The sequence below is a fragment of the Engystomops pustulosus genome, chromosome 4, assembly GCF_040894005.1.
Source record: "Engystomops pustulosus chromosome 4, aEngPut4.maternal, whole genome shotgun sequence".
In the NCBI taxonomy this organism is placed as follows: Eukaryota; Metazoa; Chordata; class Amphibia; order Anura; family Leptodactylidae; genus Engystomops; species Engystomops pustulosus.
The window spans coordinates 195583341-195605607 of record NC_092414.1 but is presented as its reverse complement, the minus strand read 5'-3'; the positions used below and the strand labels follow the sequence as shown (position 1 = coordinate 195605607).

General features: G+C 39.2%; 1 protein-coding gene across 6 annotated transcripts in view; it reads left to right on the top strand.

The window, feature by feature from the left end:
* FGFR1 (fibroblast growth factor receptor 1) overlaps positions 1–22267 on the top strand; it is a 47137-nt gene that overhangs the window by 9147 nt on the left and 15723 nt on the right. For 5 of the 6 annotated variants that reach the window (XM_072149268.1, XM_072149266.1, XM_072149265.1 and 2 more), the window contains exons 2-6: positions 1148–1313; positions 15108–15371; positions 17066–17152; positions 18980–19146; positions 19768–19891. In XM_072149268.1, the coding sequence (XP_072005369.1) occupies positions 1223–1313; positions 15108–15371; positions 17066–17152; positions 18980–19146; positions 19768–19891 (733 nt within the window). In that variant the 5' untranslated portion in view covers positions 1148–1222. The remainder of the gene's footprint in view (positions 1–1147; positions 1314–15107; positions 15372–17065; positions 17153–18979; positions 19147–19767; positions 19892–22267) is intronic. The other variant, XM_072149270.1, reaches the window with a different exon arrangement.

Here is a 22267-nt window from a genome sequence, read left to right as displayed (position 1 = left end):
ATTCCCCAGTGTAATCTCTCAGTAATTCATATCCGACAAGACAATTGTTTTGTATGATGTAGGACTTCCTCTGTTTCCTCTATGTGCTGATCTCTTTGCTGTCAGAGATTATTGGAGACCTTTTGCATTTGAGTATGGGCAGTTTAACTAAAAGTTGACACAAGGTCACGGTGTGGAGGGTCTCATAGGACTTCTATTGGTATGAGGACGATCCTGGTTAAAATGTAATGCAGAAACTTACTGGATAAAGTTATTTTATACTGTACTTGATAAATCATTGCTGGTAAATACTCGATTTCGGGAATTGTTTACTTAGGTCATTTCTAGACTCATAATTTCTGTTAGAGCTTGGTCTATCAGATTGAGCACCAGAATGTTTCTTGTGAACTTGACTTGTAGGATCGGTGATGTCCAGTCTACCGTACACATTTGATAGTTGGCCAGTTACACTAAAGGGCAAAATGAATTGAGTTAAACCCCTTAAATTAATATTTTATTCTGCATTTTTTATTAAAATTTTATACACATGATGCCTTTTTTTAGTCCAGTCAGTATCGATGAAGGTCAGAATGAGTTCTGAAAGTGTCATCATTTATGGTGGTAAAATTTGATGACCAGTTTAGCGCAAGTTGCTTACATGAGTCAATGTTTTTTTGGTTTTTTTTTTCCTCTTCAAGTTCATTGTATGACTTTGAACCTATTGTTGGGTCACTGTTGTATAAAGAAGAAAAAAAGTCTAAATTTTGCCCAAGACTGTGTCACATGTCTGCTCCTTATGTTTGTTTAAAGTGTATAATCAGCCTAATATGTTTCCTGTCTGTTCTCTCTCCACTTCTAATGTCAGAACGCAATATTCAGGTTCTCCACAACCCTGCTCTGTGACATGATCTTTAGTGGTGGAGTTGAGATCTTCTCTTGCATATATTAAATAATAAATTCCCCAAATTCCTAGAATTAGCTTCTCAACTGTCCATGAAGGTAATCAACGTATATACAATATCATTCCATTACATGATGACCTTCCATGTGGATACATGCATGAGTAGGCCACTAAATTGCGTGTGTCCCATTTACTGGTTTTCTTTTTGTTGATGAAAGGTTAGTTGAACGACCAACCTGTAACTCATATTTCTCTTTGTTCGCTCAGGAACAGCGTGAGGCTCGTCTCCTCTTGACACTGGAGGCCTCATGGATTCAAGCGGCCTGCACTAGCCGAGTGGGGATGTTCTCTGGAAGGTCGTTGCTTCTCTGGGGTGTCCTCCTAGGCGCTGCACTCTCAGCTGCCCGGCCCCCTTCCACCTTGCCAGACCAAGGTAGGTCATTGTTGGCTTTTATCAGTTATAACATTGTGCAAATGCTGTAGTTATAGTCCTAGATGGTCATCAAGGTACCTGTTCAGGTTGTTTTCTTTTTTAAGAAATTTGGAAATCCAATTTTTTTTTTATTCCCTAATTTGGTTTTTGATAGTGAAGAATCGTTGGCTGAACATAACAGGTTATGACTTATCTCCAAACTAGAGAAGTTTTGTGGAAAGTGGGACCATTAATGTTGTACTTTCAATATAATCTATGGCCTAGTTGCCAAGACTATGTTGAAATCAAAAGTTAACATTTTTATCCAAAAAGCTTTCTGAGAATCAAGGCTCACATTAGTTTTTGGTCAATATTCTCTTCACTTTCAAAGAGATGTATACATATACTCTGCATTTTGAAAAATAATCAAAAAATACATTGGGTGTCTTTTAGCTTTAGGCGTTTCTCCAGCTAAAAACATCCATTCTCTTAATTGGATATGATAATAACTGGAATGAAGATTTTGGCTGATTGTCCCCTACATGTCATGACCCATCCAAATTGACCATCTGTTTTAAGAAAAAATTCCAATGTTTCTGATGAACGTTATAAGATTGTAGTTTATCATTTCCGTGCTCAGGCCATAAATCATTTAGTGGATGTCTTCATTGCTATTTTTGTGAATGGGTGTATCATTAAAAAACTTTTTTTTTTTTTATGCATTCCACTCACCTATATTTGTCAATGAAGATAAACGAAATCCTACCCCTGATAGCTGCCAAAACGTATTGAGCTAAGCAGGTTCACAGCCTTGGGGCCCAGATAATCCGGCACAGACTTCCTGTTCTGCCTTTGTCCCAGCGAAGAACTTGTCTTCCTTTCCATAGCCCCAGGGTGTCTGCACTCATCTTCTGGGTAAACACGTTGCATACCTCTCTGGCAGTCTGTTGTGAATCTACCAGAACACTGCCCCAGGTTACTGATCCTTCTATACATGAGAGTAGATAAGTTTTCCCTACAGACATATGATGATGTGGGTGGATAAATGTATACAATTCACGTATAAACGTCTCATCTGTACAGTGGATTTGCGAAATATCTGTCAACGCTCAAAGTGCGCTTATTATATTTATTACCATCTATTACATAGCATACGTGGTTCTTCTAGCTATGATGGATCGTTTATAATGCTTGTAGATGAGCCTTTTTGTCAACTCAAACATCAGGGTTCAGTGGTGACCTCTACCCCTGCACCTATCTATAGCTATACATTATATGCAGTGTAAAATACTTTCTAGGGACATTGAGAACATGTCCAAATGGTCCAAAAACTGCTGAAGAATACCCTACAGAATGTCCATTCAGGACACCTCAATGGTAGGACCCTTTTCATGAAAGCACGTCACATTGGGTCACCTAAGTTTCAATCCTATACAGATGTCTCTTGAGGTCAGGGTGAAAATTTTGTATGTTCGGGCCTTCTTTTTCTAGTGGATAGAGGTTGATTTTTCCATCCTTCATTTATGTAAGGGTGCAACATATCACAGAGGAAATGGCTGGCATCATATTGGGCATCATATTGAGTAGAGGTCTGAATCATAATATATTATAAGATTATCCTTTCCGAGAAGTAATTTATCCTTGTATGACCATTTTTGGGCTGACAAAACATTCTCATACACTTCACCATGTGACTACCAACCATGGAAAGAACATCTGGTTTATCTCTCCCAGAAGTTCTTGCCTATAAATCATGTGCAGTACTTCACCTAGGAAATTTCAGTATTAAATCCTGTTGCACATAAGCTTCTACCGAGATATACAATGTCTACGGTGGTTAGTTCTGCATGATCAGTCTTCATTTATTCATCACATTTTGAAGTCCACCTTAGGTCACATTCCCACCACCCATCTTGTGTCTAGGTCACTTTGCCCTCTGTAATTAGGATTCTAGACGTTCCTAGTTAAAGATTTGCATTTTTAAACCAAGTAGTTCATGAGTCCTAACAGAAGACCTGGCCCAGATGCAATGATTAGCTACAGTGAAAGATTGACTTGTATGGAGAACACTTGAACTTTCCTGCGTAATTATTCCATCTATTACTGTATTTCGATTTACTACTTTGACTATTGCCCTTTTTAAAATAAGGTATGATTATTAAGATTTGTGTAAAGTGGTGCCCCATATATGGTACAATCGTGGGCAATTTCATAACTTGAAGCCTTACGTGGTGGACATGTGTTAGACTTGAAGCAATGAACTCTATTGCTCTTGAACTCTAAGTAAAAAATGCTTGATTTTCAGTAAGGTGATGTTTGGCTATTGTCCGAGACGATGTTACAGATATTAGATATGCCATATGACAGAAGTGCACCCCATCAACACAAAGCTAGCTTAGGTCAGCCAAGGTGACGGATCAAGATTAATCTGTGATTATACCATATGGCACTTAAGTATAAAGGGAAAAAAACCTAGTCTAGATTAAAGGACATATTAGATAAATATTGGTCTAATACTGGCCTTCGTCGGAGGGGACAAGAAGGTTGAGGGGAGGGTGGTTTATAGGGCCCTTGACCAATGAAAAGCTCTGCCAAAGCCATATTCCAATAGCCACAGATCTAATTTTTGATGGTAACGAAGAATGAAAGATGGTAGTCGCTACTAAAATCTAATCTCGCCAACCTGACCATAGTTGACCAAAACTGGTCTTGAACATTTGGCCTTGGGTGATAATGAATGGTTTCTGCCCTGGTTTTCAATGCCTCACATAAGTATTTTGCTACCACAGCTTATTATGCTTCCTGTTGGTCAACTTTCTGTCAGATATTTGGATATAAAACAAAGGCCTAATACTATAAAATGGTTCTAGAAGAACTCCCCATATCTCATGCGTGTGAGGGATTTATAATGGCTCTTGCCTCGGCTTGTGTTGAGAATGAGAGGCCTGTCTCGAGCACGGAGAGGAAGTAGATTAACATATATAAACAGTCATTTTGACCCACACACTTCATTAGCCAAAGGAGCCAGAAACATTTTTGTGCTGCCTCAACAAGAGGCACTGAGGAAGCTTTTGTGTCTGGGCTTGTGAGGAAGGGGGGAGGGGAGCTACAGCTTCACAAGAGGGGTGAGGGGGAAAAAAAAAATCACACTTTAGTGAAGAAGAAGGTCAGAGGCCAACTGGAACAGCTGGGGCCCTATGTTGTATGTTTTTTCTTCCCTCCTTCAGGAATTAATCCCTCTTCTGAGGAATAAAATCTTTGCTCACCAGAGTTAAAAATATAAATCACTGAGCCGTGCAGCACCTTCCTGACCTTTCCTGAGACAATTATTTCCTGACCATAGAGAAGTTTAGCGGCTTTGCATGATTACAATTGCTGTGCATCCTCTTCCATTTTATGTATGGCTTTGCACTATGAACTCTGCAGTGGCTCGGGTTTTTGGTTTCCCAAAATTGCACGTTGTATTCGCAAGTGAAAAGTTTTTGAAGGTTCTGTCTTATACAGTTTGGATCTTGCTCCATATTAGTGTGTAATGATGCCCAACCAACACATGAAGTTTAAGATGGTCCTTGGAACCTATGTCCTTGCAGAGCATGCATGTGTTTGAGGAGAGGACTGACGACGTATTGGCCAAGTGGGCATTGGTGAGACAACTATGTAGGTTGTTTTGCCAGCTTTATTTATTAAGAATTATATATTTCTTAGTCAAAAGAGCCTTTGGTTGATGACTTGAATATATGGACCACTAACAAATAACACATTTCGAAGTTGTAACAAATTTAATTACAGGCTAGGGCATAGAAATCTGTTTGGCAGGGATCTTACTTTTGGGACCTCAAATGATCAGAATAACAGGGGTCCCGCTATCACTAATTGATGGTGTGGAAGAACTTCCACAACCCACTGGGGGTGTGGAAGGTCAAGCATGTGTCTTGCCCATCCATTATCTCCAGCATTCACTAGGGATGAAACTGCCAGAATAACTGGGGGCAATTTTCAGCAATTTTTGACTAATCGGGTATTAAATGGAGTTCTGCTGAATGATGAAAATACTGATCCAAATGTTAGAACTATTAAAGGTAAAATAACCTTACAAGCTGTTGAAATAAACTTTAGATACACACTTTCCCTATATGTATGTCTGCATAGTTCACTTGACCAGTATATTTGTAGCGAATAACCTAAGTAGCCATCGAGGGGAGGCAAGGGAGGCCTTTATTCATATTAGGTGGTCAACCAAACCCGTAGAAATCGACAAGTATGGGCTGCCTCAGTATGATCAGATTACATTAGGAATAACCAAAATAAGTTAATGACCCCCTAATGACTTATCTTAAAAGCATGTGTCCACAGTTTCTTGACTTGTCGAATCTATGCTAATTGAACCTGGCAAATGTTGTTTGTCTTTTTTGAGAATGTGCGAACCCAAGTGGAAGGTTGCAAACCGGTCTAACGTGTTATTTGCATTAAACCAATACATGTGTCTGCTGTGCTGACCTAGACACTTCCTATGTGATGGATCTTATCACCGATGTTACTTTTTGGGAGCGGATATCAGCATTTGTCAAGAATGCTTTATCAAAAGGAACCAATAAAGATAAGGATAGAAGAGGAGGGGGGTGATAATGGGATCTGGATAATGAGATCTGGGTAATGTCTATGTTTTTAAACACATGTAGAGGAACTGAGTTTTGCCGAGACTGTTGCCGGATCGACAACATTTTTCAATAATTTTGGTTAAATACATGTGAGGCAATATGTACACGAAGATAATTTTGCCAATTCTTCTTTACATTCTCATGCATCCCACTGAATAAGAGAATCAAGCGGGAAGCGGAGTAGTACATGAGGTCTCTCCATCTGAATGGACTCTGACCAATCATTGGTCAGTCTTGGGAGAAGGTCTACTGTTAATTTTACAAATATTATGGGTGGATCTCTCATAAATTATGGATTGTGTTGAAGTAAAGCTTGTAGGTGATTCCCCATGTTGTTGTTTTTGATGCCATAAGCAGGTGAGTATTAAAACTGGTGAGAATATATGATTGAAGGATGATACTACAACTCTTTATTTCACTCCACTCCTGGTTTAGGACATCTAAAATTGCATCTGAAAACCAGAACATGAGGTTTTTTCTTTGGAAGGTCTTTAGGATAGGCCATTGGTGTATGATGGCGGAGGTAAAGGTTGATCCTGTTGCCTTGTGAACATGACCACAGGTACCAAAACCCTTTCATTCTGCAGACTGGTGGGTCACCTATGGGTCTTACGATGTCCGATCCAGTCAACTGTGGCACTGTGTCTCTCTGGTATTTACTCCCATGATTTTGAGGATCCTTCAATATTTTTGGATACTCCATGATCATACATTGATGGCACAACTTACCACTATCCGTGTATATTCTGATAGTGGTAAATTTTTTTTATCTCTCGTAAAAAATTTGGCGCTTTTTTAAATCTTTGTATGTTTACATAGCCTACAGAAATGCTCTTTCCTGGTTTGCTGGGGTGACAATGCTACTATTGATATAACGTGGATGGATATTTTATTCTGGAGCCCTGCAGACTCCCTTGGTTTTTGTAAATTGCTCATTACCTGTGAGTGCACTTCTGAACCGTCTGTGCTGTTTCTATTAACCCAATTAAGGGTAGAGATAATCCATGTCTTGTATAATCACTTATACAGATGAATTTGTAGTCAAGCACTAGGGCCTGTATGTGCAGAATTAATGACCCCCCCCCCCCCCCCAGCAGACAAAGGGTGTTTGCTTGTCCTAGAGGTATTTCCTGGGTCAGGATGGATAAGAGATTTGAGTGTTTAACAAGAAAACATTTTTTTTTTAATACGGGGAAATAGTTAACCAGAGATGGTTTTTGGGGAGATTCCAAGATGTAATTAGTCTCTAGTAATTAAATGATATTTATCCCAGCATGCATATAAATAATGAAGTATCAGTTGTGGAATTGGCACTTACAAGGCTTCCTGTGCCAAATTCTATAGAAACATTGTTCTGTCTATAAACCTTTTCTGGTATATCATAGTAGCCGCTGATGGATACAATTTTTTTTTTTTTTACCTATTTTGTTTTTTGGTTTATTTTTTTATTATTATTGATTTATTAATTATTATTATTATTATTATTATTATTATTATTATTATTTTATTATTATTATTTTTTTTTTTTATTTTGGTTTATATTCTACTATAAAAAAAAAAAGTTGACTTCAGATATCTAGAATAAAAATTATACAAAATGGTGCCTAATGTGTTGACCTACAATACAGTTGACATGTAGTAATTTTCCTATCGGAATAGTATAGTATTCCATATGCTAAGTATATATTTTTCGTGGAGCAATTTTAATTCCATAGTTATATAAAATTGCTTGAATTTTGGATAAGATGAAAAGGCAAATAAATTTGAGCTACGGTAAACACAGTCAAAAATCATCCACTGAACATTTTGGGCTATAATATTGGCCATAGACTGTTGGGAATGTATGGAGGAGCCCAAATTTAGAATTTTCTAAGATCACACTCCTAAAAAAAAAAAAATACAAGATTGGAGGTTTTTCTCATATTGTGGATTCCTTTAATGAGCTATTATTTTGCTACTTAACGTGGTCTGCAATGGTCCCAATTTTTTTTTTTTTTTTTTTTTACCTCATGATAATTCTTCAGATTTTAGGATTTTATTGATGATTCAGAAGAGTCATAAGAATTTACCACAAAAAAGTTCCATATGCAATTTTTTTTTTTTTTACTATTTGGTTTAGCCTCTTTCTAGATGACCTACGAACAGGTTTAACCCTGTGTTTCCTGATGAGTAAAATATAAACATTCTGCTTTCCTGTCATTGAAAGGGGATTAAAAGGTGTTACGTGGCTGAGTGCTTCTGCTTTATTCCTTCTCTAATATGTGGGAAACTTCTGACCCCCATCCCTCCAGTAAGGTGGTGGGATTAGGGTACCCACGGGCCTTTTTTGTATGCCTCAGGAAGTAGAAGGGAAAAATTTAACTAGGCCCCATTGGCGTTTCCATGGAGACAAGCCAGCGCCTGCTGCTTAGAGCCATTCACTATCTTTTGTCCTAGTTAGGCTTTGTGTAAGGCCTTTATGGCTAAATCTCCATCAGCATCAGCTTAACTAAAGTTTGCATCCCATGCTTTGCCCGATTTGCATTTGAAAGCCTCAATGTTTTCAACTTTTTTTTTTTTTCCCCAACTTAGCTCTTTTTCTTGAAAACATGTTGCGTCAGTTTCCCCTCTGGGTTTATTTTTCTGAAGATTCCTTCAATGTTCTGTACATACAGGCCCTACTTTTATTTTCTTGTGGTTTTTCCTAATTTCTTTCCGATAATCCCATCAAGCCCTTCATCATTTTATTATTATTTTTTAGAATTTTTTTGGTTTGTTTTATATATATATATATATATATATATATATATATACATTCACACATACATCGACAAGCCGAGCCAAGTTTCAAATCATAATGTGTACTTTTATTTTTTTCCTTCGCTTAATTTCATTTTTTTTTTTTGTCCACTGCTAAAAAGTTAAATAAAAATTGCAGTAAAATTCGGCATAACGAAAAACGAAGTGGGGGGGGGGGGAATAAGAGAGGAAGGTGAGAGGAGAAGAGCTCCTGGCATATTGTTCATGTTTTCTTTGCACATGTAATTGGAAAGTTAACATGATTATATGATTTCATTTTGTTTTTTTTCTCGCTTTGTGCGGAGGTCAGCGAAAGGAGGTGTAAAGAATTTCATTTCAAAGGAAATTGTATTTCCCACCTTCTTTAGGAACCACTATGAACATGACAAGTGGATAACATATATATTTCTATTCAGTTGTGATTAAAAGTTAAAGGAAATCTACCACCAGGATGAAGAAATGTAAACCAAGCACAATGACATACTGGTGCGTGCCCCCTCTGGCAGGATCTGCTCTTCATTTCTCTTCTTATTTCCTGGTTTTTACAAAAAAATAGCTTTTAAAATTAAGAAATGAGCCTAAGGAGCACCAGGCTCCATATGTGTTAATGGGGCCTGGAGCCCCTAAGGCTCATTTGCATAATGTTTAAAGCCTTTTTTCTTAAAATCCAGGGCATAAGAAGATAAAAGAACAACATATCCTGCCAGAGGGGGCATGCACCAGTATGGCAGTGTGCTTGGTTTACAATTCTTCATCCTGGTGGTAGATGTCCTTTAACTAGAGAAATTTTTTTTTTAAAAATGTAAAGTTTGCTTTATAAAAATTCCCTTTGATTATATACTGTCCTTGCAATCTTTAAAGTTTCTCTATAGTATACAGTTAGCAGGGCTGACTATGCACTCTTTACCCTATCCTGTGAAGCAGAACAGGGTTAAACATTACTCAAGTTTTACGGGGTAAGAGTTGATGACTGGTTAAATGCAGTCTGAGTTAATGAAGGATTCTGGTGTTTAGTGATACAGAAATCCTCCCTTTAATCAGGCGGCGTGATTAGGCCTCATAAAGTGAAGAGCGTTGTAGTGCAGGAATGTGCTCTGCGTAAACATGGATTTTATGTACGTGATAATGGAAACTCCTATACTGAACACTATATATGTGCATATGTTCTCATTAAAAATGAACATGAGAAACTTTGGTATATCTTGGGGTCTACAAAAATGTCTCCTTTACATTTCATGTTTACTCTTTTCCTGATTAAATTTAAAAAAAATCTCTGCTGAATTCCATCTTGCTAGCAAGAAAATCAAGTTCTATGCAGAAGGGGGAGCATGAGGAGTGAGTTATAGCAGTTAGGTTAGCAAAATACAGGTGCTCCCCGCCAAAGGGAAAGACCCTCAGAAAGGGTGAAACCAGCTTAAAGGGAATCTACTACCAGAATGATGGACTGAATGCAAATGATCCTGACGGGCTCCATGCTCCATAGGTGTTAGTGGAGCCCCTCAAGCTCATTCTGGTGGTAGATGTCCTTTTAAGTCTGTCCCAGCCCAGTTCCTCTAGGTTATATGACCCTGGGTTTTGTTGACACTTAATGGACTTTTTAAGAATGACTACGAAAAAAAAAAAGTTCTTCATATCACACTTCTGCCAAGATCATCTTTATGTTCCGGTTATTTTCCTGTAACATAGGGAGACATGTCACCATACAGATACATGATACGGGAAACTTCTTTGTTGGCCCTTCAGGAAGGAAACACCCTGACATAGAAACGTACCTTTCTTTTAGAATGTGATTATTTACCCAAAGAATACATAATAAAATATATCAAGTGACCGCGCAACAAAAACTTTGGATTGTGTTCAATACTGTAGGCTTTATGCACACGGATATACGTCCCATGTTTCTAATGTCATAGTTACAGTTTGTATGTAGACGTATTCAGTTTCTTTGATATGTGTAGAAATATTTTACTCCTCAATGCCCAAGATTATTGGCACCCATCGATGACAGTTGTCCAAATTTTTTTCAATTTTTTTATTTTATCAGTTTGGTTGACATTCTCATAAGTCTGGGGCCTCCATAACTATTTTTCTGAAGGCCAATATTGGTGGAGATATGGATGGGGAAAGTCTCTCTTTGTTCTGCCGATGTAGGAAGACTCCCTCTCTATTTCATGTGTGCTGGGCTATGGATGCATGTCTATGGGGAAGTTGGGAGAGCTTTTTGTCGTCCTTATTGTCTGTCTAATGGGTATTTGGTCCTTAAGGCCGGGCATGGCCCACTGGCATCTCTGTGGACAGCCCCATACATGTACACTCATTGGCTCTGTTGAGGTTATTCTGCATATTAAATGGAGAAACACAAATTAATGGTGACCATAAACACCAGCTCAACAGTTGACCATCTAACCTGTATGGTGTCTCTTGACCCTTTTGTTTCGTATGACTTCTATGAAAGGATTGGGCATGTCAAAATTTGGTGCTGAATCGTTTTAATTTGAAAGTAGATAAGCCATGACCTGAGATGTCTGGCAAGAGCTAATTCCCTTCCCCTCGCTTAAAATGCACGCATGTTCGACCAAATTTGCCATTTGGCCAACCTCGGCAGATGAGTATGACCAGACGAGGCATGGATTAGGATCTTGCAGCTTGACCAAATTCACCATTTGGCTGACCTCAGCGGATGAGTATGACCAGACGAGGTATGGTTTAGGATCTTTCAGCTTGACCAAATTCACCATTTGGCTGACCTCAGCGGATGAGTATGACCAGACGAGGCATGGTTTAGGATCTTTCAGCTTGACCAAACTTACTATTTGGCCGACCTCAGCGGATGAGTATGGCCAGACGAGGCATGGTTTAGGATCTTTAAGCTTGACCAAATTTACCATTTGCCCAACCTCAGCGGATGAGTATGGCCAGACGAGGCATGGTTTAGGATCTTTCAGCTATAAAATGGCACTATAATAGGATCCCTATATGCTGTGGCTTGTAAGCTCTACAGAGCAGTATTATTTGGGAAGGGTGCGGTGGTTTTATCCACTACTAAGACAAAATCAATCCCGATTACCACTCTTTGAAAAACGGGTCATTTACTACAAAATCTTTATGGAGGAGGGCATGAGAAAGCCACTGAATAATACAGCTCTTCCTAGGATTGTTGTCCTCCTTTGACAGAAGTAGCCCAGAGCAGGTCTGAAATTAAATCCTCTCCTGTGTCCATCTTGCCACCTGAGCATCATCATTTACATCAGTTGCCTTGAGCAAGAATTTGAGCTCTTAAGTTAATTTTCCCACCATCTCGCCTGTCACAAGGAGAACAACAACGGATTAAATTGGACTGTCAGAAAACCGGCAATTGGCAATAACCTCAAGTGATTGACTGTGTAACTTATCAAAAGAACTGGCGTTTAATGTCATTAAACAATAAAAATGGGCTTGTTCGGCATCTCTGGCCCATCTGACCTCATTTAGGGCCATTCCAGTAATAGCCCCATAATGGGTGTAACAGGGTTATTCACTTGTATTGAAATCATCTAAGGGTCTGTTCTTAAGCACAATGTTTTATGACCATATAAAACGGCATAAAAAGAAAGCGGCATATGTCACTTTGAAAACTCTCTTAAAGATGAAGAACAAAAAAAAAAAAAAATCTGTTAAAAATGCAAAGTAGCTCCTATAATTCTTTCCGATTATAATGGTTTCCCAGCAACCGGTTACCTTTCTAAAGCTTCTTTCTTGAAGCTTCTTGTTGAAGAAGCCAAATGAATTGTCATCTCCAAGCGAAAGAAATTCTTAACGCTGTCTTTTCTTTTTAAGTTTGTCTTTGCGGAAATAGCGCCATAAATATCCTTGAGAATTTTTTACATTACTTTGGCTGAAAACGGCTTGAAGTGGCTGGTTATTACTTGTTTGTGTAATAAAAGTGAAAGTGTTAAATGCTTGAAGAGCTTTAAAAAAGAAAAATAATCTCTAAACTGTTTATTTTCTTGGCCTGTTGCTGTTTTATTCCTTCACTTTTGCACTTTGCCTTTTGAAAGTACACTTGGTACTGATTCATAGATTGCTGGACTCTGGCCTATGCTGGGGTGGTGGATAAAAGTTGTGTTTTAAAGGTCATCTTATAGAAATTAGTTTTTCCAAGAATGAAAGGGTTTTTTTTTTTTTTTTTTGCTTCCATTCATGTCTAAAACTCTGTTGTATAATATCGAATTGATGTTCTATACATGCAGTTTTTATGAACACAATCAAAATGTGGAAATGCTTAAAGGGAACCTGTCACCAGGTAACTCATTATCCTCAAAGACAGGTTGCAAAAGCCAATTACACCTGCATTACAAATAAGCTGTTCTGCTTTCTCTGAGGCTGCTTGCACACGAACAAACTGTGCCATAGCCCGGCGGGCACACATTGGCACACTGGAAAAGAGGAGGCGGTGAGCGCTGCTCGCCCCTGGTCTTGTTCATAAAAAATACTAGCTTCACCGCTGTAGATACGGCCAAAGATAGAGCAAGCTCTATCTTTTTACGGCTCGGAACGGTGAACGCTTGTTACGCTCACCGTACCGAGCTTGTGCACCATAGCTGTCTATGGGGGACGTATGTACGTTTGCAAGCTTGAGGCCTTAGCATTTGCATTACAATATAATTGTGTGTTTATAACTTGCCTTGTGCCCTGACAGAATCCTCTGTGTAGTCCCAGGGGTAGGGCTTTGGTTTGGATGCATTCCAAAAAATATGTGACTAGTCTGTACTGCTCCTCAGCTCTCAGCCCTCATCTTATTGCTCTTGTACAGCTCCTCCCTCCCTCTCTGATGTCAGCTCTCCACGCTGTGACCTCTGTAAAGGAGCAGGACGGGGGAGCTGTACAGCAGCACAAAGGTGGGGGGCTGGGAGCTGAGCAGTCTGCAGAAAACCTGTCTTTAGTGAAAATCACGTCCCTCTTGACAGGTTCCCATTTCAGGACCTTTTAGAAGGTTCTCCAAAGGTCCTGAAACCGCAGATTGAAAGCAGGCAGAAGGGACAAATCCTCAATTCCCCAAGAAGCTGATTCTAGTACCATATGTAGGATGTTATTCTAGACTTGTAGGGGCTATAATATTCATACAGCCCAGGGCCCAAGGAAGTCTTAATCCACTCCTGGTGCCCAGTACTCTGGTATACCAAGAATGCCTGTGATATACGTAGCTTAATAGATTGCAGGGGAAATAAAGCATTACACCATTCACAGAGGCACTGCAGAAAAATAAACATTACTAATAATTATACAATATATAATCCTACAAAGTTACTATTATGATCATTCAACAGGACCAGCCAACTATCATGTTTAGTGATATGTTGAAGGTCATGTTGGGAAAAGAAGGATCAGGCATGCTGCATTTCAACTTGCCCACGCCTTTGTGTTCCCCAGATATACCGACACGAGAGGTTTCTGTCCTCAGTTTATTCCCCTCTCCCCACTGAGAATGCATGTGCACGCCAACCAAGCATGCATATGTTCATGGTATGTGAGGGGAATAGGTGTAAAAGGTGTCTTTTAAGTCTCTATTCAGTGGAAGAACTTGCTATAAATGATTTCCCCCTCTCTTCCTGTGTGTCCAGGAAAAGTTTGCCAAGTCAAAGTGAACTTCCCGTAATCTTATTGACACTGATAAGAATGGCACTAAGAAAACAAGTGTCTTTCTTCTTAATCAAACAGCAATTCATTAATGGACTTGTTGGTATTCGGTCCCTTGTCTACACTTCCCTCCAATGGCAATGCATTTGGTCAAGAAATTGGTTCATTGACACTCTATGGTTTTGGGGTTATTTTTATCAATTTTGCATCCCAAAAGTTTGTTGTGAGGTACCTAGCGGTTCCGTTCTAGAAGAACGAAATCTTTTGGACTACAAACAGTTGGAGCAAAAATTCTGTTTTTGGAATTCTGTTTTTGTGTCCGTATTGTATAAGTTGCAGCTTTGGTATTATGCTTTTCTTCTAAAATGTAATTAACACTAACATTTCCAAGCCTGCTATCCAACCTGTTCTTCACCCATGGAGTACCTGCGTAATTTATAGATATTATATATATTATCCACCCAAAACCTTTTATTAGGGAGAATTTTAGGATTATTCACATAAGCATGGAAAAGTATTCTCAATTTGGTCCGATCATCAAAATTTACCCTAAATCCCACTGGAGATGTACCTATGGGCTAATAAGAAGCCTTCAAAATCTTTTTGAGAACAACCCACCAATTGGAGCTAATCTCCATAGAATTCCAACTTGTTGTTCCTTAAATGCCCAATTCCTTCCCAAAAAAGGCTCCTATATAAAGCCTACATTAAAAAAAAAAAAAAAATTAATTCGGATTTTTTTTTTGTTTTTCCCATCACTCAGTTGTCCCAGAGTCCAAACAAGAAATGGAATCGTTTTTGGCTCATCCTGGAGACCCGATAATTTTACAGTGCAGGCTTCGAGAGGATGTTCAGAGCATCAGCTGGGTGAAAAACGGAGTTCAGCTTTCGGAGACTAACCGCACTCGCATAACAGGCGCTGCGATCCAGATTCTCAACGCAAAGCAGGAGGATTCTGGGTTGTATTCCTGCGTTACTAGTGGTCCGTTTGGAATGGATACTGTTTTGTTCAGAGTTAACATATCAGGTTTGTAGAAGATGTCGAAATTGGGTAAAATAAGGCTTAATAAGGCTAAAATTACTGACGGATCCTAATCTGATTAAACCTTTAAGCGCTATTCTTGGACATATAGCAGGAGAGGAAGGGGGTTTACCTGATATGAGGTTGTTTTTTTAATATGAATTCTGGAAAGTGAATGGTGGACAGAACCTGCCATAGATATAAATGTGCATGGGGGTCATTTATGGTGATAACCTCAGATTGATCACATTTTGGTGTCATCTTGTGCCTTATGGTCATAAAGTTAACATATATTGACCATGTCTAGTGCTACAAGATCCACAAGGGTTACATATTGCTTGCAAATGCCTTGGTCCTTGTCAATGGGCCACATGAAATCCAGGTACACCCTACCATGGTTGCCTCTGTATTCATTGTTTCCATTTCATGTGACATGCAAATGCATCCCTGCAGTAAATCTCTCTAATGAATGGCCTTTGCACACTAATCTGTAATGAAATGCATAGCATTAACATTTCCTATAGAACTGATGGAAGGCCCTTTTAGGACCCCTCACTGCTCATTTGACCTCTATTATTTGATCAAAGAAGCCAAAACATTTTTCGAATTGAAAGTAACTTCCAACTTGGCCGAGCTTTGCTAGAAGATGTTTCAGATACATCACCAACTGTAACATGTAAGTGACAATGGAGGTGTGGTGTTAAATGGTTTCTCATCAACCATTTGGCTACATCCCTTTGAATATGCTGATAAATTTAATGGTGGCTTTGTTTGGTCTAAACATGTCATCTTATCAGTCTTATCTTGTTTGGCAGTTCTCTTAATTTTATTAGTTTTCCGTTTACTGTTTGTGCATTTTTCCAGGGGACAAATGTTAGTTTGCCTTTTGTGTGTCTTCTTCAGGGATATACCTCAGATCACGTTTAAGCTACCTATAGAAATGATGTTCTTATCACGAGCATCTGCCATAAAATCTACTGTACATGTTGCCAGTTGAGGCTTTGGTCTTGTGGCCAGTCAAGATTTTTAACAAATAAGATGGTGGTCGCGAAGTAAGAGTTCTCCTTTCGGAGACTTTGCCAATTAAGGCCCTTGTACCACCCTGGAAAACCCATTAGTATATTTCCCAACAAATAATGCTGGAATTTAGCCGTTTCATTCTCAGATTCAAATGGATTAAACTGTGGGCTGCAAAAAGCTAAAAACATTTTTGCAAACCTCCCCCTCCATTTGGGTCCAATAACTGAAAGATGTATCCCTGAGTTCCGGGGTCAATAAAATAAATGAATTGGAAGTTAACAAAATATGACCACCTAGCATGACCAAGTATGACCACCTAGCATGACCAAGTATGACCACCTAGCATGACCAAATATGACCACCTAGCATATTTTACTGTTACCATAGTCAATAATGGCTCAATTTTTTATTTTTTTTTGAATATATAAGGTCTTTGTGCTTTCAAAAAGTTGAGCGTGTGGTTCCAATCCCTTATATTTGGGCCTTATTTTGTTTAAACCACTGGATTTTTTTATTTGATTTTCAGACAGTCCATTGTATGACCATGCCTGTTCAACCATAAATTAATGACTAACTAGTTCCTTAAAATAAACCTTTTATTGATTACTCCACTTATTTTTGGCTTCATTTCAAATAATAAAAAAATAAACTTAACAAAACCTTGTTTTTTGCTGTGACAGATGCTCTACCATCAGCCGAAGACGAAGATGATGACGATGATAATTCTTCTTCAGAAGAAAAAGCTGCAGAGAGTTCGAAGCCAAACCGTAAGTTATGAAGCTGAAGACCTGTTGAATGAACCAAGATGTACTAACATTTCTGTCACTCTTTTCGGGAGCTTTCTTACAGGAGTTTCAACACCAGTACAACTTTTCATAAGGGGCTTTAATATTGTTCATTCGACAAATTGTGTAAACGTTTTACAAAATATCTACCTTCAGTGGGCTGTTGGATCGTAGAACTTTTTGTTCGATGTTGACAGCTATGTTTTCTTTGTATCCTTACGAACCGGTTAGAGATTGGAATTGCAAAGCCTTCTTAATTTTATTTTTTAGAATGTTTTATTAACCAGAAACGGGGAAACCGATGAAGCATTGTTGGAGCGACGTAAATAGTGGGTGTTTTGTGCTAGAATAAGCTGCCAGCCCTATTATCTTGTTTCGGTCATCATAAGACCAAAGCCACCATTGTATTTTAGCAGATCCTAAAGTAAGACTCCAACTATCTTGCTGTATATATACTGTGGGTTCATTATGGTGATGGGATTACACATTATAAAACGCCCTATTAACTCAAATTACAAGTAACGGGACATGTTCGGTAGGACATGGGATTTCATTGATTTCATTCCTTAGCTACTAGGTCTGGAATTTCCTCCCGAGAGGAACTACATTAGTTGCAATGAGGAAAGTGGGGAATAGGCCTGTGTTTCCAACGCCTAGTCCTTGGGTACTTGGTAGGCAAAATCGGGCACCACAATGGGGAACCATATCCACTCTTTGTGTCCATTATCATCTATCTAATTACAGATAATATAATAAAATGGCAAAGTGACATCAATGTTCTCCTGGACATCCTCAACAAGCCTGAGGGTTGGCTAACAACCTATTTTCTGCTCTACACCAAAAACATAAGCCAAATGGACGCTGGATATGCTATAAAAAGGGCATAAATAGTTTCTATTACAGAAGAATTTAAAGTGTTTGCTGAGATTTTTCTCTGACCAGACTACGCCCATGAGTTGACAGAGGGTCAATAACACTCACTTAGACCAGGAAGAAATATTTTCCTAACACAAATCTGCAAAAGTAAATCCTCACATAGCTTTAAAGGCTACCTACTCCCTGCTCTAAAGGAACGTTTGTAAGATTTGCATCCCATTTTCCACAAATGTTTAGGTTTTGTGTTTTTTTTTTTTTTTGTAAATTTCTCTTAAAATTGGCCTTTTTAACAACATTAAACCTTGACTAATGATGAAACCATCAGGATGGGCTGCCATATGATCCTCCTCTTCTCCGGTAACAACTTCAGTTTAGACAACACATACCTTAAATTCCTGTGGGATTCCTCCAGGCCCCTTGCCATCCTAATTGAACAAAGCCCGGCCCGGAGTGTAGCATTAACCTTTTAACTATTGGGACGGACGGCTTTATAGGGTTGAAAGTGAAGTTAAGGGACTCTTCAAAGACAGAGATGTATCTTAAATTTTAATATACCTTCCTTTAAAACTGGTGGTGTCTCATGTCAGAGGGACCTCAGTGCTAGAACTCAGGTGTAAGTGTTACCTCTAGTGCCCCTATAATAACCCCTTCAAGTATATTCCAACAAGCCTCAAGATGTGCTTTACTTTCACTCCAGGAGATTTTAAGGAATTGACAAATTGAGGTGCATTTTTGGGGGAGATGCCCACACCCCCTTTTAGCTTGTTTATGGGTAGTTAGATGAGGTCTGCCGAAAGTAATGGGATTAATGTTACTGGAAGGCAGTGTGGCTAGTGTGCATCTCCAAGCTTTTTCATGGGTTTTCAGTAACAATGGGTCAAGTTAACTGTATAATTCTAAGTCCTCTTTTCGTTTTTTTTTAATCAACTATAGGACCCTACTGGGCAAACCCAGAGAAAATGGAGAAGAAACTACATGCTGTTCCTGCAGCCAAGACCATAAGGTTCAGATGTCCAGCAGGGGGAACACCAGTCCCAACTCTAAGATGGCTGAAGAACGGTAAAGAGTTCAAACCTGATCATCGTATCGGTGGATATAAGGTAGATATAAAAAGTATTAACAATACTTGTGTGCGTGTCAACCCCATTGATGCTTCTCTAACTGGGCTGCTGCCAGTACATGAGATCACTGGGCATGCCAGACTGGGCTTTGAAGTGGGACCATCTTTTCTCCCTGCCCAGCATGCCACCCCTGCTTGTCTGAGCGGGTTAAGAAACTGACGCTCATTAATCTCTCCCCCTGCTGATTACTGAGCTTGTTAGATGGCTCAACAAACTAAGGGTAATTAACAAATAGACAGAAATAAGTGTTGGTGGTGATAATGCTGGCCTCCCATCTTTTGACCATCTTCTTGTTTTGCAGATGGGAATCTTGTAGGGTATTAATTTTCTCTCAAGCTATGAGTTTCTTCCTCATTGTCTGGTATATGAAGTGGATTTGGTTACCTCCAACCAATGGGCCAGGAGGAAACTCTTAATAAAACACACAAAATGTTGCATCGAGTACTCCACTCCTTCCCCTATGGTTTAGTTACTCTGCATTGTTTTAAGTTTTGGAGGTGATTTCCACAAGCTGAGAAAAAGTATCCTTAGGTGTAATTGGGATTTCATTTTCCAATTTAGAATCGACTGACCTAACACAACTTTGTACTCCATCTCCAGGTCCGTTCTCAGTCATGGAGTCTTATAATGGATTCAGTGGTTCCATCCGATAAAGGAAATTACACATGTATTGTGGAGAACAAGTATGGCAGCATCAACCATACGTACCAGTTGGATGTAGTCGGTAAGATTCCAAAATCTTCCAGTTCCTCAAAATCATCTGTGCATTGGTTTGTAGAGGTCAACGATGGCTGCCTTTTATGTCCTCCAAAAGGAAGATGGCCAAGTGACTGTCACTGATAAACACAAAGATCTCCATCGGGTCTTTGCGATGGGCACCATTTAAAGATGTTGTCTTCTACAACATTTAGCTTATCCTGGAATACATGCTTGAAATCTGTTATATGAAGAAGGACATTTACTGATACAAATTGGGCAAGTAAACACTTTTTAGAGGAAGCTCTAGAATGTTGTTCCCATAAGTTATTAGATCTTGACCTGATCCTCTGTGCTGAGCCTGCTGATATTGTTGATGAGCCCCCTGCTCTATATGTTTAGTATTTACGACATGTATGAAGCATTCACTGTTTCCATAGTTCTGGATTATTTTCATTTAGTGGCTCCTTTCTATATATTTTAATCACTGAATTCTCAGATTTGTTTTTTTCTGCTTAGCGATTTATTTTGTTTGTGTTGTTCTGAATTCTTTTTAAAAATTTTGCTGTTGAAATATCATGGATTTTGGATGATTGGTTACTAAGTTAAAGGAATTTATACTGTAAATGTAGATGAAGAATAGTCTCTCTTAACGATTCTCGGTTGACTTGGTTTATATTGCCCAGTTTTTTTTCCTAACTTCACATCCACAAAGTTTATATTGGCATCAGTTCATCAGCTGTTCGTAGATCACTTGTGTTGCCACTGCCATTGTACTCCAGTCTATCTTGGACTAGAAATTTTGGCAGCTGTTTACCCTCAGTGCATGCTAAGGATTATTGGTCTTCTATAGCTCATCTGGATTCTTGCGATATTCCGTTTTTGATGGAGCACTGTCCATTTTGCTTGGTTGTTACTGTTTTGATGGTCACATTGCTTCCAGAACCTGACCTTGCTTCATGTCTAAATTGTCTAACCCCTGGATCCCATAGGAAAATGTTGGAGTCTGTTAAGCTAAAAAAAAAAAAAATTATTGGCTTCTGACAACTTGTTTGGGGCAGTCTTTAGATTGGGAGGGGGGTTAGTTTGACTTTATATTTTGAAATACGGTATTTGAAGACCTATTATCTCGAAAAGTGTCATAATAGTTGGTGAATAGTTGGCATGTTTTGACCATAACCACTTGACTGCAATATCATTAGCATTATTAAGTTCAATAACTGGACCCATCATTCCACAAGGGATCTCCATTATTACAACAATTAGGTAAAGGCCCACTTGACTCTCTGTTCCCTTGCCTAAGGAGAGAGTATCGGAAACTGAAGACGGACAGTCAACGGAAAGTCATCCATTCACCTTCTGTTTCCCATAAAACTTTAATGTATCTCTTGTTACCTTCCGTTGCACATGTATATAGTGGACAAAAAACATGGGTGGTCATTTACTAAGGGCCCGAATCACGTTTTTACGTAGGGCTAGCCGAATTTTACCGTTTTGCGCCGATATTCCCTGAATTGCCCTGGGTTTTTGGCGCACACGAACGGAGTGTGGCCCATCGGCGCTGCCATGCACGCGACAGAAATCGGGGGGCTTGGCTGTCAGAAAACCCGTCGGATTCGGGGAAACCACCGTATTAAAAAAAAAAAAAAAAAAAGTCGCTTGACATGCGCTTACCTGCAACCGGCCTGGCTTGGTGAACTATAGTGCACTCCGACAGAATTCAGCGCAGCAGCGACACCTAGTGGACATCTGGGGAACTACCTTAGTGAATCTCCGGAAAACGCAAATCAGCGCCGGAGAGCCCGCCAATGGATCAGGTAAGTAAATCTGCCCCATGGGGTTTTTGCTTATAACAACTGGAATGGAATCTCCGGAAGACGCGAATCAGCGCCGGAGAGCCCGCCGCTGGATTATCTGGAATCTGCAAAATGCAGGTCTGAACTTGGCCCAAGATCTAAATTCCATTTCACTTGAAAAATTTTACTAAAATTATTCCTGTGTTAGACAGTACAGTTAGAAAGGTTTTTATAATTCTTTCCTATCAATCAATCGCAGCCGAGCTTCTATTTTGCAAGTGCGGAATAAATGTAAGGTGTTCTGTAATAGGTTGCTGTGATCGACAAAGTCAGTTTTTCTTTTAGACATTTATTTTCTTGGCACATTGAATAGCACTTTGTTCGGAAACCTGTAACTAATGTAATTTAGACCCGGTCAATGTTGATGGATAAATCCAGGCGCTCGTAGAGGTCGACGCTGTGGAAAAGCCACGTGTAACCATTTATTTTACAGGGCAGTATTTGAGTGGTGCTCTCGGGCCCTTAGTCCATAGGATAATAAATGCCTAGCATTACACTAAACAATACTGATTACATGTGCTGCAGGAGCTGAGGTAATTTGGTGATTC